The 15,759-nt window shown below is 46.6% G+C and overlaps 1 protein-coding gene across 1 annotated transcript in view; it reads right to left on the reverse strand.

The window, feature by feature from the left end:
- Nucleotides 1–14,966, reverse strand: part of PTPN1 (protein tyrosine phosphatase non-receptor type 1) — a 32,771-nt gene extending 17,805 nt beyond the window's left edge. The window contains exon 1 of the mRNA XM_074553383.1: nucleotides 14,784–14,966. Coding sequence (XP_074409484.1) covers nucleotides 14,784–14,846 — 63 coding nt within the window. The 5' untranslated portion in view covers nucleotides 14,847–14,966. The remainder of the gene's footprint in view (nucleotides 1–14,783) is intronic.
- Nucleotides 14,967–15,759: the final 793 nt, after the last annotated feature.

Genomic DNA, 15,759 nt, shown 5'->3' on the forward strand with positions numbered 1-15,759 from the left:
GAGCAGGAGCACACACTCAGAACAAGCTCCGTGCACTCCATGAGTAATATCACAAGTGAGTTTGAAAGCAACCAGCCCTAGGGGTTCCACTCTTCTTACTAAGCCTCAATGAAGGTGTTTAAAAAAAGCCTTCACTTTAGATTAAGATGTGCACTTCACATGCACTGAGCTACAACCGAAACTGGTCTGTGGTGTTTGTGTCCTTTCACCTTTTCCTGGAAAGTGTGTTGACTAAAAGCCAAACAAACAGCACTTTAGCTGCTTAACAAACACCGCAGTCATTTCACTCAGGACAAATATTTTAAAGAAACAAAATAAGATTGCCAATGTTCGATTTATTTTTCAAAAAAGAAATGGCAACATTTGTGTAGTTGTCTCATCAGCAGTTTAAACTCACATAGATACAGAACTACCACAGCATTATTTTTAATCCTTTTGGTGATTACATGACTTTAACACGTCTAGGTTACCAACTGGTATCTTAAAAATACTTGTCACAATAACAGATAACGAGACAAGTCCAGTAGTGAAATCTGCTCATCTGTGACATGCAGAATTTGCTAAAATACCAGAACTATCAAATAAAAAAGGGCAATTTGCCATTCCCAAGTGACTTTAACCTTGCTGAGATAATTTTCAATATAAGGTACCATATATGAGGGAGCTACTAGCCTAGCACAGCATGAGCAGAAGGTACAGAGAAAACCAAACTCAGGCAGAGTGAGAGCAGCATTCCAGCGGGGCCGTGCTGCAGGGGCAGCCCCAGCACCATTGCCACAACACAGCCCATACAAGCCTCCAGCCACCTTCGTGCTGAGCTATGAAAGGAGCCATGGCAGCAGAACACAGCCGAGGTGCCAGCACAGACACTGCCACACCATCCTGCTCCCTGCCCGCGCTGCCACACAGAGCCCACGGCTGAGCCCGGCTGCCTGTGCTGGGACACAGCTGAGGAGAACACCAGCGTTTCCAAAGCACTCCCAACACCAGCCACGGCTTCCTGGGAACACAGCCTCACCAACTCACCAGCTTTCCCTTTCGTCCCTAATTGAAACTAATTAGGGAGCAGCCACGAAGCACCAGGGAGTGTAGTCAGGAGCAAGGATGTGACTCCCTCAGGGACAGGTACAGCACCTACAAACACACAAGGCCTGAGCAGCACCCGTGGTGTGCCTAAAACTTCCAGCTACTACAGTCACTGTCTCTCCTAAATCCATCATTTTTGCTTATCCAGCAGAGATAAATTATTTGTCAAGCTTTGGGACATTCTGCAGTTCTAATCCTCAAGACAATCCTAACAAGTCAGAAAAAGAGAAGGTTTTTAAATGGTCTCCTAGTGGTGATGTTGGGGTTTTTTTTCAGTTTGGTTTTATACCCATACTTTAGCACCAGGACAATTCCCTGGAAGGCATGTGATTCCCTGAATAAGGTCACAAGGATTTCTAACCCTGGATTTAGCAAACATTGAGGACAATGTTTCTCAGCCCATTCTGCAGCACTATTTCTGTCGCAGAGAGGTGAGGGGGCTCCAACAGAAGAAATCAGACACCTCTCCTCAAAGGTGCCACTGACTACATTAAAGGGGTTACCAGTGATGAAGACCAAAGAAGTTTACATTACTGCTTGAAAGCAGGAAATAATCTGGGCTCAGAAATTCTGGTGAGTGCTCAAAATAAGTATTACAAACTAGGTGGAATCAGAGATGTCTACATAGAGACAAAGTCAGAGCAAAACCTTCTTCAGTGTCAGAGAGGCCTTACAGAACCACACGTGCCTCAAAACAAAAAATCTGAGTTGTCAGAGAGCTCCACACTTCCCATATTTACTTATCAAGCTCTTTACAAATTCAACAGCTTGACTTGGCACCTTACAACACCTCCCAAAACCACAGGCAAGGCAGTGAGTAATAGGGGAAGCAGGAGACTTTGTTACACTCCAAGACTTATCATAAATTCCTTTTTGTTATGCTGGTAACACACCATCAGCATTTGCTGCAAAGGGAAAACATGGGCTGGTTGTGAGAACGTGCACACACATAATCCTTTGCTCATCAGAGACTCAGAGCTACAAAAACATACTTCTAGAGTTTACAAAGCAAAATACCACACGTTTTTTCACATCACTGCTATTGTCCTTTGAATACCCTAATGTCAAGTTTGTTGCTGTCATTACATTCCAAAATAAACATCTCTGCCTTCTTGGACTGCTAAAACATCGCAGGGTTTCAGTGAGAATGAGACCTCATTCTAGAGCAGGGATTTTATCTCCACACGCTCTCCCAACAGCCCCGGTGTCCTCGCTGAGGAGTGGTGCCCCAGGCAGCCCCGGCAAGGACAGGCAACCCCTCCTGGCTGCTCCCAGGGACGCTGCTCCTGCTCTCCCAGCTGGGACGCCCCAACTCCCCAGCTTCTCACTCAGTGTCCCACTTCCATTTCAGGAGCGCAGCCCTGGCTGTGCTGGGCCAGCTCCGGAGCTCTCCTTTCAGCAGGGAGGCCATTGCTCTGGGCTATTGGTTTGGGCTCTCTGGAGGCTCTTTTTCTTCCCTGGTTCCTGGAGGCAGGGCAAGAAAGCTTTAGATGAGCTCCCCCACCCCATCACGAGCACTGTGGAAAAAAGAACTGGCCCTGGAAGGGAGCACCATTCAGGGAATCCTGCATTCCTCTTGTATTCCTGGTGAGAAACTCCTTGTAAATACAAAAGCACTTCTAGATTTACTCTCAGTGGCGTATTTCTGTATTTTCCATGATGACACAAAGCCAGAAACAAAAGGATTCCTACCTAGGAATCAGAACTTCTGGAGTTTGCCTCATATTTATTTTCTTGGTTTGAGAGTCTCTTACCATCATGGAAACAGGATTTTGTGAAAACAGAGTAAATTTGTAAGCCTCATTTTCTACCCCTAACACTGACTAAAACCAAACTCAGATTTTATCTATTGTAATTTATAGAATAGAGTAAGCAGCTATAGGTGTTCACAGAAGCCAACAGGAATTACAATGGTTTTTCTTTAATACTTATCTGGAGTTAAATGAGTTATATATGCGTTTAGAAAGAACAGCCAGTTGAAGCAGTTTTAGACACCAGCTTGCCATATGCTATGTTAAAATTAGACTGATTTTTTTTAAAGGAACAAATTTATGCATGAAGTAGGTCTATTCAGTACACTCAGATTTTGAGGAATGCTTTTTCTTATCCAGTAATCTTTGCAGAAAGTTCCAAACAAAGCTTATTAGAAAAAAGAAACTAGTTCAGAATGTGATTTTGAAGCTATCTTCACAATATCTCACAGGACTGCAAACACTTTGTTTGATTTAAAAAGTAAGGGGCTGGTTTCACTAAAAATGCTTACTGTCAGGGTGATAAACACACAACAATATAATTTTTAGAAGTAATAACGTGGGTATCATTGAAAAGTAGAGACCTTGTAAGATGGCTAAAAATAGTAATTTGAATTCCTAGCTTAGTCAGCTTGGCCAGAAACAGCTGTGTTCACTGTAACCTCTAATTAGTTTGCATATTGTAAGAGCCCCAAAGATTTTTTCCCTCTCCAAAACCTACTAAATTAGCCTTCACAGCACAATGCTGCTACCACACCAGATGCTACAGAATATCCAGACTTGAGAGACTTCCCACTACTGTTTCTGAAGTGTTTCATTCATAAAGGCAAATATTCTCATTTGATAAGGTAAAGGCCAACTCGCCTCCACCTGGAGCATTCAGAAGAGCCTGCCTTGAAAGGCAAGACAAGGTGCAGTTCCCAGCTGCTTCAGATGAGAAAGAAAGGTCCCAACACAAGTAAACTGTTCATTATTTTGAAACACAAAGCAAAGTCAGAATATGAAGCACATTTCTCTTCCCTCTGCATAAATAATTTCATTCACACTGGGTACTGCAATGTGAATCTAAAAGCTAAACTGGATTTTCTAATGTATATGCACAGGTTAATGAAACAGTCACAGCATTACTACAGTGGGGCACATGTTCAGAGCATGTCAGTGTTGTTTTTCTATTTAGAATGCTGTGGGACAAGCAACAGCCATATTTCCAACTTGCTACTAATTCCATAAAAATTCTCCAAGATATAAGGTCGTATGCAGAGGAAGTACTAAAACACACCAGAAAGAGAGTGGAGGAATTGTTATATAGGAAATTGTGAACTCTGCCTTACCTATTAAAAAAAAATATCATTATCTACATCTTCTTCAATGGCAAACTTCATTTCCTTGAAGTTGTTCGTACCATGCATTGCTCTACTCTTGAGAGGCAGACGTTAAGTCAGATGTATGAGGGGGAAAACTGAATTTATTTAGTATCAAGGAACCCCATGCATTCAAAATTATTAAGCATATGTTACACAGGCACCAGATCCACGATGTAAGTGGGTCTGCGTTCTATCTGTTCCCTACAATTAAGGGTATAAGACCAAATTCCAGCAAGTTCTAATCTATGGCACAAGAATGTTTCACCATGTTGGCCATTAGTAAATAGACAGGCAATGGAACTAGGGATTAATTGTGCCAAAGCATGCTCATTACACTGTTACTAAAAGCTTTTTATCATTTCCAACCTAACAAGATTCCAAGAGTTTAAAGAGAATGTACAATTACCAGGATTGCACAATGCAGGTTCATGCCTCTGCACGCAGGGAAAGGTCAGACTGAGCTCTGCTCCTACAGCAGAGGCTTCCAGCAGCTTTGGCTCTCAGCACACGGCCCAAACCCCTCTTTGGGAACCCAAAGTAGCTGCACTGCTGAACTACCATTTCCAGAAAGAAGTTTTAAGTACCTTTTCTTAAGAAAGGCTTTAGGACAGCAATTGAAGGAACTTGCTGGATTACAAATTTGCATGAACAGCTTCTTTCAGCTGGGATCTGTTTCACATGGGGTTGCAGTTATAATTACAGATGCCCACTCCACTGTACTTAGAATATTCAAATCTGGAAATGAAAATCGTAGTGATGATTAAAACCATACTGAATTCACTGAATGGTGCAACCTACAGGTTGCCAAGCTACTGCAATGCACACAAAAACCTGCTGAGAACAAACAGTACTGCTGAAAACAGATGTTAGATAAAGCAGAATTAGGATACTCCTGCTTTTCCACATGACTGTCTAATTTGTGTTTAGGAAAGCAATCTAAGTAAGCTAGGTTAATATTAAACCTTAGAGCATTCTGAGCTGCTCAGCTCCCAGTCCATGGCCCAAACACAGTTTGGGGTCAAACACCACCCCAAACCAGCCAGACCTTACAAGCTAAAATGTATTCAGTATTTTTATTTCTCCAAGCTGCAAAGCAATGCTTCAAGACACTGACAGAACCAATCCTGTGTTATTAGAGGATGTTTTAACTGTCACTGCAGGCACAGAGAGCTTTCATGCCCAGCTGTACAGGACATCTTCTCATCTGAAAGCAACTGAGAGTTTATAAAAACAAATGTCAGTGTTAAACAGGGACATCACATAATCAAGATAAATGCTCACAGACATCCTAATGCAGGACAGATTCACACTCTGCACTCCAGCACATGAAAAAGACTGCAAAACTTGACAAGCCAGGCCTTCAAAGGACTGCTGGATGCTCCCCATGCTAATGACACAGACTGCAGTGAGAGTCAGTTGTGTGCCTCAGATGAGATAAACAGTTTTGCCACTTCATGCATCTACTCATCGTGCTAGTTAAAAAGAATTAATTCTGAGAACTAAACCAGCTGATTTAGCAGAGCCAAGCAACCCTCACAACGTCTGCCTCCGGTAGTGGCAGTGTCCTCTCTGGAAACACATGGCTCCCATTGCTTCCAGCACTCCCTGCCAGCCCAGACAGTGCTGCACTGAACCCACCACACCCCAGGCTCCACCAGGCTCTTGCTCATCGTGTCCCACATCCTGCCAGCCAAAGCCGGTTATCAGCTGTGACTAAACATGCTTTATCACTTGATGTCTACCCCAAATCCTCATTTGCAACTGTAGCACAGATCTGGAACACTTACAGAAAAAAATAATACTGAAAAATGCAGTAAATATCTTTAAATAAACCCTTCACGTCTATCACAACTCTTTCCACTCCCCACTTCCAAAAGACAGCTACACCAAAGGCTTCTGAGCACTAATCCACAAATAAAGGTTATCAACGATCAGAATCACACACAAATGCCTCCTTTAATATCAACACTGCTGAGAGCAAAGCGTTTTTAGATTATATTCTTCTGTAAGTATTTCAAGACAATTTTGCCTGTAGAGAGAGAGTTTAATATGCAGAACACATTGTTAGCAAAGACTTTGGAACAAGAAAACCCAAAAGATGTAGATGCTATTACATGAAAGCAATAAATGTTTGAATGCTTGTTCCTAACTGGGTAGCAATATTAACTTATTTAGCTATTTTTACAAGATAACAAGCACATAACAGTTTTAGCACCCCAAATTCCATGTGGTACAGAACTCAGCAGGCAGAGCAGCACACAAGGAATTTCCTGCTGTCAGCCAGTCAGTCACAGAGCAGTATCCTGCACACTGGACTGTGTGGGCGACCAAGCAAAGCCTTGTCTGACGGGCTGGGCTCCCAGTGGAGGCTCCTGACGGTCAGCTTTACACAAATTAAAACACAAAATCAATGACAGATAAGGCGTAAGTCAGTCGTTTCCACGAAACCTTTCTGCTCCGTCTGCTTCCTGACAGGCTCTAAAAACACTGGGAAGATTAGACTCTCTACTAATGCTCTCACGTGGGCTAATAAATCCAGCAACTCACAGCTCTAAAGATTTCACATATTTTCAACCCCCTGCTCCAATCCTTTGCCTGTGCTGAGCACCAGACGAGTCTGATGGACACAGGGCAGAGAAGCTGCAGAAGCTGAGGGTCCCTGAGAGCAGCCCCGCTCCAGAGCAGGGCTGGGCACCGTGGGCTTTGCCCCTGCGGTGCTCAGAGCTTCCCTGTCCCCAGCAGCACTGCCCAGCCCGCAGCTGCTGTGCCCTGCTGCTCCCAGGGTGCCACATGCTCCCCGGCTTATCTCTCAGGGGCTGCGTCACTTATCAGGGACTGCTGCAGAGCAGAAGGCAAAGGGAGTGATTTCCAAAGGGAAATCATTCATGAGGCAGGCAGGTAAGGCTGCTCAGTGCCAAAGAGCGTTGCCCCAGCGCTCACACCAACCCCAGCCCTGCCACCTTAGTGCCCTAGCGATGCCACCCCAGCTCAGGGCATGGGCAGGGATCAGAGGAAGGGTTTCTTGCTTCCCAACACACACTGTGCTGCACACACTCCCTATGAAACAGCACCAGGGCACATCTGCTCTGCTCATGAAACACCTGAGGCCAGTTCTGAGAAGGTTTCAATACTGGGAATGAAGAAAAGTACAGGCTGAAACATGATTCTTGCTCATGACACCCCGCAGACCACAAAGTTCTAGGTAGCAACTGCGATTTACTGTGAAAATCCTCCACTGGCAGAAGTTTGAGAAAGAAGTGACTGTTGATTTCCAATTTAATTAAACTCTTAAGGAAGAAAACAAAACCATTTGCCACAGCTGGGTAGCTGTCCACTCCCTCTCCTTTACTGGGTAGAATTCCCCATATCTCTTCCACTTCCAGAAAAATGGGGAAATTCTGTCTAATGTGTCAATATGTATTTTAGCTGTTGAAGAAGTCATGTAGTATTTTTCCAGTTCTTGCTCCAATGACCCACCCTTTCCTTCTTTCCAAAAGAAGTTCCTCTTACTAAAACCTCTTGCTTGTGTCAGAGTTGTGTTTTTCCTGTAGCCCCATCTTTAGTCACTGATGGTTGTGCAAATGTTAACAAAGGAGATATAATTCCACGTGAAGATGGGAGAGGTTTAGTCCTACTTCCAGCTGCTGCAATGACTGTACAGAAGACTGGAAAAAATAGGCCACACACAGCAAAATGGAATTGAGATCTTCTGAACGAGCATGGGTTATTTTTCCTGTCAGAAAAAGGAAATACACTCTTCCTTAGTCAAAGATGCATTTTTAAAATAGATTTCACATTTTACTTCCTGCCATCGCATTAAAAGGTCACGCTGTTTATGTTACTGTAACCTGTTACTGTGGGATCAGGAATGGTATAAACAAGCAATTCTCATTGAACTGTGCACAGGGGAAGAAGGTTATGAGAACATTCCTCTTCATGTGTAGAACACTTGTTCCATATAAATATAAAGAATCTGAGAAACAGAGTGTCTTTTGTAGGATGGCTCTCAGCATCAAGTACTTGACAGAATCAAGTACTTGACAGAAGCAGCATAAAATTCTGAGAACTTCAGATACAAGCAAAAGCACCTGACAGATCACAAATACAATAGGTGCTTTAGGTTCAGAATAGTACTATGTGGTAGCATTTGGAACTAGAATGATTTCAGTCCATGTCAGCCCAGAGAGGAGGGTTTCCTCTGCCTGCAGCGACGTCTGCCCAGCTCCACACTCACCCCTGTGCTCCACAGAAGCTTTTCTGTAACTGCCTAAACTGGCAGAATGCAAAACCTGCTGTATTCTTGCTTTATTTTCTATTTCTATTGATGTAGAAACTGTTTTAACCCTCTAAGGAGAAGAAAAAGTCTGCACAGAACAGTGTAAATCTGATTAAATGATCTCTTCATCATTAGTGAAACAGGTAAATCTTCATCACTGATCTCTTCGCCCTCAGTGCTGAAGGTGACTTTTGACCCCTGAACTACAACTTCCTAAAGCATCCACAACAACCAAGAGCTGAGATAACTGTTCACATGGAAAGTATACAGAATTAAAAGTAAGAAAAAACAGAAAAAGATTTCTAGAAGTTTCATATTATGCCTGCTCATTTTCCTTCCGAACCAGGATGTAATTTTTTCTACTGTTCTATGAACTTGCCTTCTCAAATGCAGAAAATGCAACCCAATTTGAAAGTAGATCAGCTATCACTATTAGCAGAATCACATGCATTTCCAAGAATCGCTTTTACCAGTTTTTCTTGGTATAATATGACAGGCAAGCTGTTGAATCTTCGCTATATTCTGCGTGGGTGAGAGAAAAAGCACATCTGAACTCACAGAGCATGGTAGAAAATGAACTGGCGTTTGTAGTACACGATCCACAAAGCGAACGCACAAAGGCGTCTGGATGCTCTATCAAAGCGCCTCTCCCAGTCAAACCAGCAAGGGCATGTCTCCTGGCAGCAGGGAGGGAAAACCACCTCTGCTGCAAATCAACGTCAAACAAGCTGACCAATGACTAAAACACCCCAGAAAACCTCAATGGTAAGCACTGCAAACATGCCAGCTCAGGGATCAGACCAAGTCTGTGCAGAGAAGCAATCACTGGTAAGGAATCACTGAGTATCCCCAGGTATTTAATGAGGCTAACTCACAACCCAAACAGATACCTGGGTCATGCAAGTGACACTGATCTAAAACCTGGTAATTCTCAAGTCTACAAAAAAGTAGCAGTGATATTTCAGTGGAAGCCACATCTTTTGAAGACTCAACTAAAGAGAACCTTTGGACAAAGTCCATTTACAAAGCAAGTATTACAGGAAAACATTTCATTTTAATGTTGAGTTAACTATAGGATGAACTGTTATTTCAAACCTACCCAGTACATGTAGAAAGTTATTTTAGTTTGAAAAATATTTGGTCTACCACTACCACATTTTATTCTCTGCTTACAAGGGCTATTTCTATTTGAAATTTACCATCATTTGGCAAGTGACCAACACTGCTTTCTCCTTAACAGTTTTCTTCCACACATCTGTGCTTCCAGCACAGAGAGGAGACAACAGGACCGTGTGGAAGAACACACTAACACCAAAAATGCTCAGAAGCAGGTGAGCACTGTGTGTACATTGTACGATTTCTAAATTTTTAGCAAATGATAACCATAACAGGCTCCATTTTTCCACGCTCTGTTACCAGCAAGACTACCACAGAAGCTCTGGGTTCACGTATTTAGATTTTAAACTGTGTAGAAAAAGCAAGAGTAAGTGGCTCAGGTGGCTTTATATAAGGGCACCTACCCAATCTTAAACATGCTGGCAGCAGACACAGCTGGTGCTGCTCTGAAAGAGGCAGCAGTAAAAACCAGGCCAGGCAGCAGAGCGCCTTGAGCCAGCCCCAGGGGCACAGAGGTGCCAGCCCCCGGGGCACAGGGGTGCCAGCCCCCGGGGCACGGAGGTGCCAGCCCCAGGGGCACAGGGGTGCCAGCCCCAGGGGCACGGAGGTGCCAGCCCCCGGGTCACGGAGGTGCCAGCCCCACGGGCACAGAGGTGCCAGCCCCAGGGGCACGGAGGTGCCAGCCCCCGGGGCATGGAGGTGCCAGCCCCAGGGACACGGAGGTGCCAGCCCCAGGGACACGGCGGTGCCAGCCCCAGGGGCACAGAGGTGCCAGCCCCAGAGGCACGGCGGTGCCAGCCCCAGGGGCACAGGGGTGCTAGCCCCCTGGGCACAGGGGTGCTAGCCCCCTGGGCACGGAGGTGCCATCCCCAGAGGCATGGAGGTGCCAGACCCAGGGACACGGAGGTGCCATCCCCAGGGGCACAGGGGTGCCAGCCCCAGGGGCACGGAGGTGCCAGCCCCAGGGACACAGAGGTGCCAGCCCCAGGGACACAGAGGTGCCAGCCCCAGGGACACGGAGGTGCCAGCCCCAGGGACACGGAGGTGCCAGCCCCAGGGACACGGAGGTGCCAGCCCCCGGGGCACAGAGGTGCCAGCCCCAGGGGCACGGAGGTGCCAGTCCCAGGGGCACGGAGGTGCCAGTCCCAGGGACACGGCGGTGCCAGCCCCAGGGGCACGGATGTGCCAGCCCCTGCAGCTGGACAGCAGCTCTGCTTTTCAGGCAGGATCCTGACTTTGTGAGGCACAGACACTTTGTTTCTCCATCACCAACCCTGCCCACGTGTAGGAAGGCTCTGTACAGCACAGGAAAACATGGGATATCTTCAGCTGATTGAAGGAACAGAGACTCCCTGCAGCCCCGAGTCTAAAACCAGCTTTCCACAACCAGAGCCAATTATGCTGAGCCTCAAATGAATCAACAGAGCACGAATTAAGCAGTGGCAAAGCGCTGCATGCAGAGACCTGCAGCTACAACCGGCAGAATAAAGCACAAAGATGCATTTATAAGAAGTCATGTTCGTGCCACAATTTATCTGCTGCTTAGCACCCAAGCAAAGGAGTAACCCAAATGCTTCCAGCCTGCACTCTTGCTGCAGCTTGTAAACCAACAGCCCTTGTAGAGCTTCCTGTCCACTGACTTTAAATACACAACACAGCCACACTGTTACAATTCTTCAGGGTCAACCATTTCACAGTTTACTTTCAGCATCAAAATCCATCTACATAAGAAAATATTCTACAAATATTTTTCCAGAGACAGTGAATACTTAAAAAACTTCCCATGCCTTTTCTGTCTTGACAGAGGGATATCCAAAATATCCATGATATCTTTCTACCTTCCTCCCACAATCTGAATGAAGTTCATTAATTTTCATAATTTGTAGTATTTTAGTTTAGCTTAGAGAGGTTTGAAAAACTAATGTTCATGTTAATATTTGGTCAAAAGACCCTCAAAAATTAATAAAGAAACTGAGAACGGTTATTTACAGGCCTAAAACCCAACTCCAGCTACACTTCAGCTTTCCAGAGATAGGTAGTCCTGTTTTCAGGATACTCACTTCCAAACATGCTGGAAAATCTCAACTATATCCAGTTCTTATTATAAATTCCACTAACTATAAAAACTAGAAAATAATGCTCATTTTAGTTTCATTCTGCTACCTTCACATGGAAAACTCTGCATGAGCTGTCCCCAAATGACAGCTCTGCCTCCATCCATAGTGAATGGATCCCCCAGTTGAATGGTACATCAGTAAATAATTCAGAGGTATTTTTACTGCTCCTGATAAGCACATCAAAGTTAACATCATTGGCCAACATGCTAAAGTCAACATATCTGGTTTATATAAACACAAGAAGCAACTCTACCTGTACTTGAAGGATGTGTTTTTAAGATAATATCTCGTTCTATCACCCTGTGTAAGAAGTTAGAAACTGAAATATCTCCTACAGTTCTGAAAGACTTCTGCATGTAAAATTACTATGAAAATCTGACACTGCACTCACTGTGAGCAAATGACAACCCAGAGTTATTTTGATATTCTGGACAAATATTTTCTTTTCTTCCCTGCTTTAAAAGCCTAACCTGCGTTTTCCTTAGCTTTGGGGTATGGGTTTTTTGTTGTGACATCTCCAGAGTGAATGCTTCTCATTCCAATAGATACTTCTAATGATATTTCTGTAGGGTGCATATAATTCACTTACCCTTAAGCATTTGTTTTCTGTTGCACACCTTTACCACAGTTTGTACATGGCAAAGCTCACATTCCTCTAACTCACTGTTTGATGGAAGAGGATTTTAATTTGAATGTGCCTTTCTTGTGCTTATGTTTCTCTAAAATACAAGCAACAGCCAGAACCTCAGCAATTTTTCTCACTTGGGTCCCTGAACAACCTCCACAGGATCTCATGGCTCACAGTTCTTGTAACAAGTAAATCTAGAGGAAAGTAAGGGATAGAAATAGGTATTAAAAACTAAATAAACATTAAAAAAAAAAAAACAGAGTAAGAAAACACAAAGAAGTTAATCACTGTTCACCCTGTTCTGACCAGCGGTACAGAGAATGGCTCCATACTGTGCAGTGCCCAAGACAAGATCATCACAAAATCACCTAAACAAGGTCTGCATTTTGAAATGTTTGTGTCCCCATCCTGTGATTACTTCTGCTGAAAAAAGAAGGCAATCTAAATTCTATTCTTTCACAACTGTACTATCATAGCTGAACACAGCTTCCGCTCGTCCAAAAAAAAGCAGCACGGACAATTTTAACCCTTGCAAGTCATGGGGCACCCAGACAGTCTCCCTTGGCCACACCTCCGTGTCTGCTGCTGATTCCTCCTGGAGATGCTGGGCTGCATCTGGAGACAACAGACTGGGACGAGGAACACGGGCTGGCTGCAGGATGCTTCACCCGCAGCACTGGGGAGCGTTTCTGCATTTCGGCAGTTACAGTCGTAACTGAGGTACCAGAATCTGTGGTACAATTACCCTGGGGGAGATGTTTTTCTGCACCAGCCACATGCACTGCTCTGCCTACTGCACTGTTCAAGCAAAAATCAGCGTTGTAGGAAAACTGCTTTGTTAATGTCACAGCTCAGACACCAAAAGCACAGCTTATAGAGAAGTACCTTGTCCTTCCAGATGTACATGACCTGCCAAGATGCCATTTCCAACAGCTTATTTAAAAGCAGGATGCTGTTGAGAAACTGAATTTCATGACATAGATGCACATATTTACTAATCAATCAGGGGGAAAAAAACAAGTGAAAAACCCACCCCCTGTGCTTATCAATAGTTGGATGCAAATCAAAGAATCACTTTAGTCCTTTTTTAAATTGAATTTTAGTGCTCAATCAAAGCTCACGCTGTGCCACAGTTTGAGCAGGCCACTGAGTCATATCATTCAAAGAGACCAGGACAAAAATATCACTGAATTCTGATCCCTCATTGAAAATGGGCCATTCTCTCATTCTACTTAGATATTTCACTTTTGTAATTAAATTGTACCTGTAGAAATGTACCGCTTCAATTACAAAGCTCTATTGCTCAAAATCATTTCCTGAGCACTAAGCCCGCAACACACCAAATCATCCAGAACAGTTCAGCAAAAACATAACGTCATATATCCACATGACTTTCAACTGATACAGTCAGCAAGCACTGACACTCGGCAGGGAAGGGAAATGTAGGAAATGGACCTTCCCAAAAGCAGGCTCAACATGTCATGCTTATTCTCTAAATGCCAGACAACTGAAGATTTTCACCCGGCAAGCTACTGATGTTAAAACGTGCCTGCTGCGATTCTGAAACTGAAGTCCATTTATTTCACTTTTACACACCTCTTTCTCTCAATGGTCTATTGACAGAGAAATTCATAATGAAAGAAGCGAAGCTCAACGTCTGTGTTGCAAACGTGAACTTCAAGTCATTCATTTATGCAATATACCAGCTTAAACATTCAAATGGATGTTACAGCAACGCTGCCTGATCTGACTGAACACATCCGCCCAGTCATTCATGTATTTCAGCTTCTCTTAAACTACATTTTAGATAAAGGTGTGAAGAACTTCTAAAGATAAAAGCACTAACTTCTGCGGCGTGTACGTGAAGCAGGATCCAGAAGGCAAACACTGTTGCAAGCATTCACGTTTGCAACAGTGTTGTTTTAAATATCGCAAAAAAATCTAAATGCAGTAGCTGACACAATAAATACCCAGTACCAGCTAGCTGCACAAGCATTGCTAATTCGCTGCTTCAGGCGCTGTTCTATGATTAAGGTGACTGAAAAGCCAAACGCATTTGATGCCCCCCTCGCTGCTCCTCTGCTCGAACCCAAAGACAAATCGGGCGGATGGGCTGCCCCGGTCCGGGAGGGGCAGCTCGGGCAGCGCTGCGGCCCGATGGCCCCGCGGGGCTCCAGGGCTGAGGATGTGCCCGAGCGGGGCTGCTCGTGCTCCGGGCGGGCACTGCCGAGCGGGGCTGCTCCTGCCCGGGGAGCGGGGAACTCCCGGTGCCCCTGGAGCGGGGAACGAGCGGGGAGGGAGCGGGGCGGCGGTGCCGGGCAGGGCAGGGCAGGGCTGGCCCCGGGGCCGGGCAGCAGCGGCGGCATCGCGGGCAGCGGGAGGGAGGGAGGGAGGGAGGGAGCGCTGCCGCCGGGCCGGGCACAGCCGGCGGGCGCTGCCCCTCACCTGGTAGATGGCGGGCCAGCTGGCGGCCTGGTCCAGCCGCTGGAACTCCTTCTCGATCTCCATGGCGGGGGCCTGGCCCCCCGCGCCGCTCCGGCTGCAGCTGCTGCCGAGGCCGCGGCGGCTCTGCCCGGCCCCCGCCCTCCCGCTGCCGCCGGAACTGCGCACCCGCCCCGGCGACGCGACGTCCGGGGCGGTGGGAGCGGGGCCGGGCCCGCCCCACGGCCCGGGGGGCTGCGGGGGCCGCGCCGGGGGCAGCGCGCTCCGCCCGGGCCTTCCCCGAGCCCGCGGGCCCGAGGCCGCCGTCGGCTGCGAGCGGGGCGGGCCCGGGGCGCCCCTCAGGCCCCGCGGCCCCGGCCCGGCCCAGGGAACGGCGGCCCCGGCCCGGCGGAGGGGCCGCGGGGCGGCGGCGATGGCGAGGACGCGGCGGAGCGGGGCCGTTCTGTCCCCGGGCCGGGCTGTGCCGGCCGCCAGGAGCGGCTCGGGTCGGCTCGGGTCATGCGCTGTCGCGGCAGGACGGCCCGCGGGGCTGGCGCGCTCCTGCGAACAGGGCGGTGCGGGGCGCGGGCACCGAGGGGACCCGCGGGGGGACCGCGGGGCCGGGTCTGGCCGTGCACCGGCTGGGATGCGGCTCCGCGGGCTCGGTAGCCACCGGCAGCACAGTGCTCTTGCTGCAGACAGATGGACAGGGTTTCCGCTCGTAACGCGGTCTGCAGAATGAAATCAGTCGTGTCAGTTTCTCCTTTTGATCTAAGGAAACCGACAGGCTCCGCATGGTATTTGATCGTCTGTTCTCTTGCATTCCTGCTCCGAAATGGCCATTGCTGCCCAGGTGCTATAGTCCTGTGTGAGGAGGCAAACCTGCCAGTCTACCTCAGCTTTTCCATAAGGCCATTCATTTCCAAATGGAATTGTAGCCTACACGTCTCAGAGAGCCCTCAGCCATAGTCCTGAATTTGAAATGCAGATATTCCAGCCA

The sequence above is a fragment of the Zonotrichia albicollis genome, chromosome 17 (genome assembly GCF_047830755.1).
Source record: "Zonotrichia albicollis isolate bZonAlb1 chromosome 17, bZonAlb1.hap1, whole genome shotgun sequence".
NCBI classification, from domain to species: Eukaryota; Metazoa; Chordata; class Aves; order Passeriformes; family Passerellidae; genus Zonotrichia; species Zonotrichia albicollis.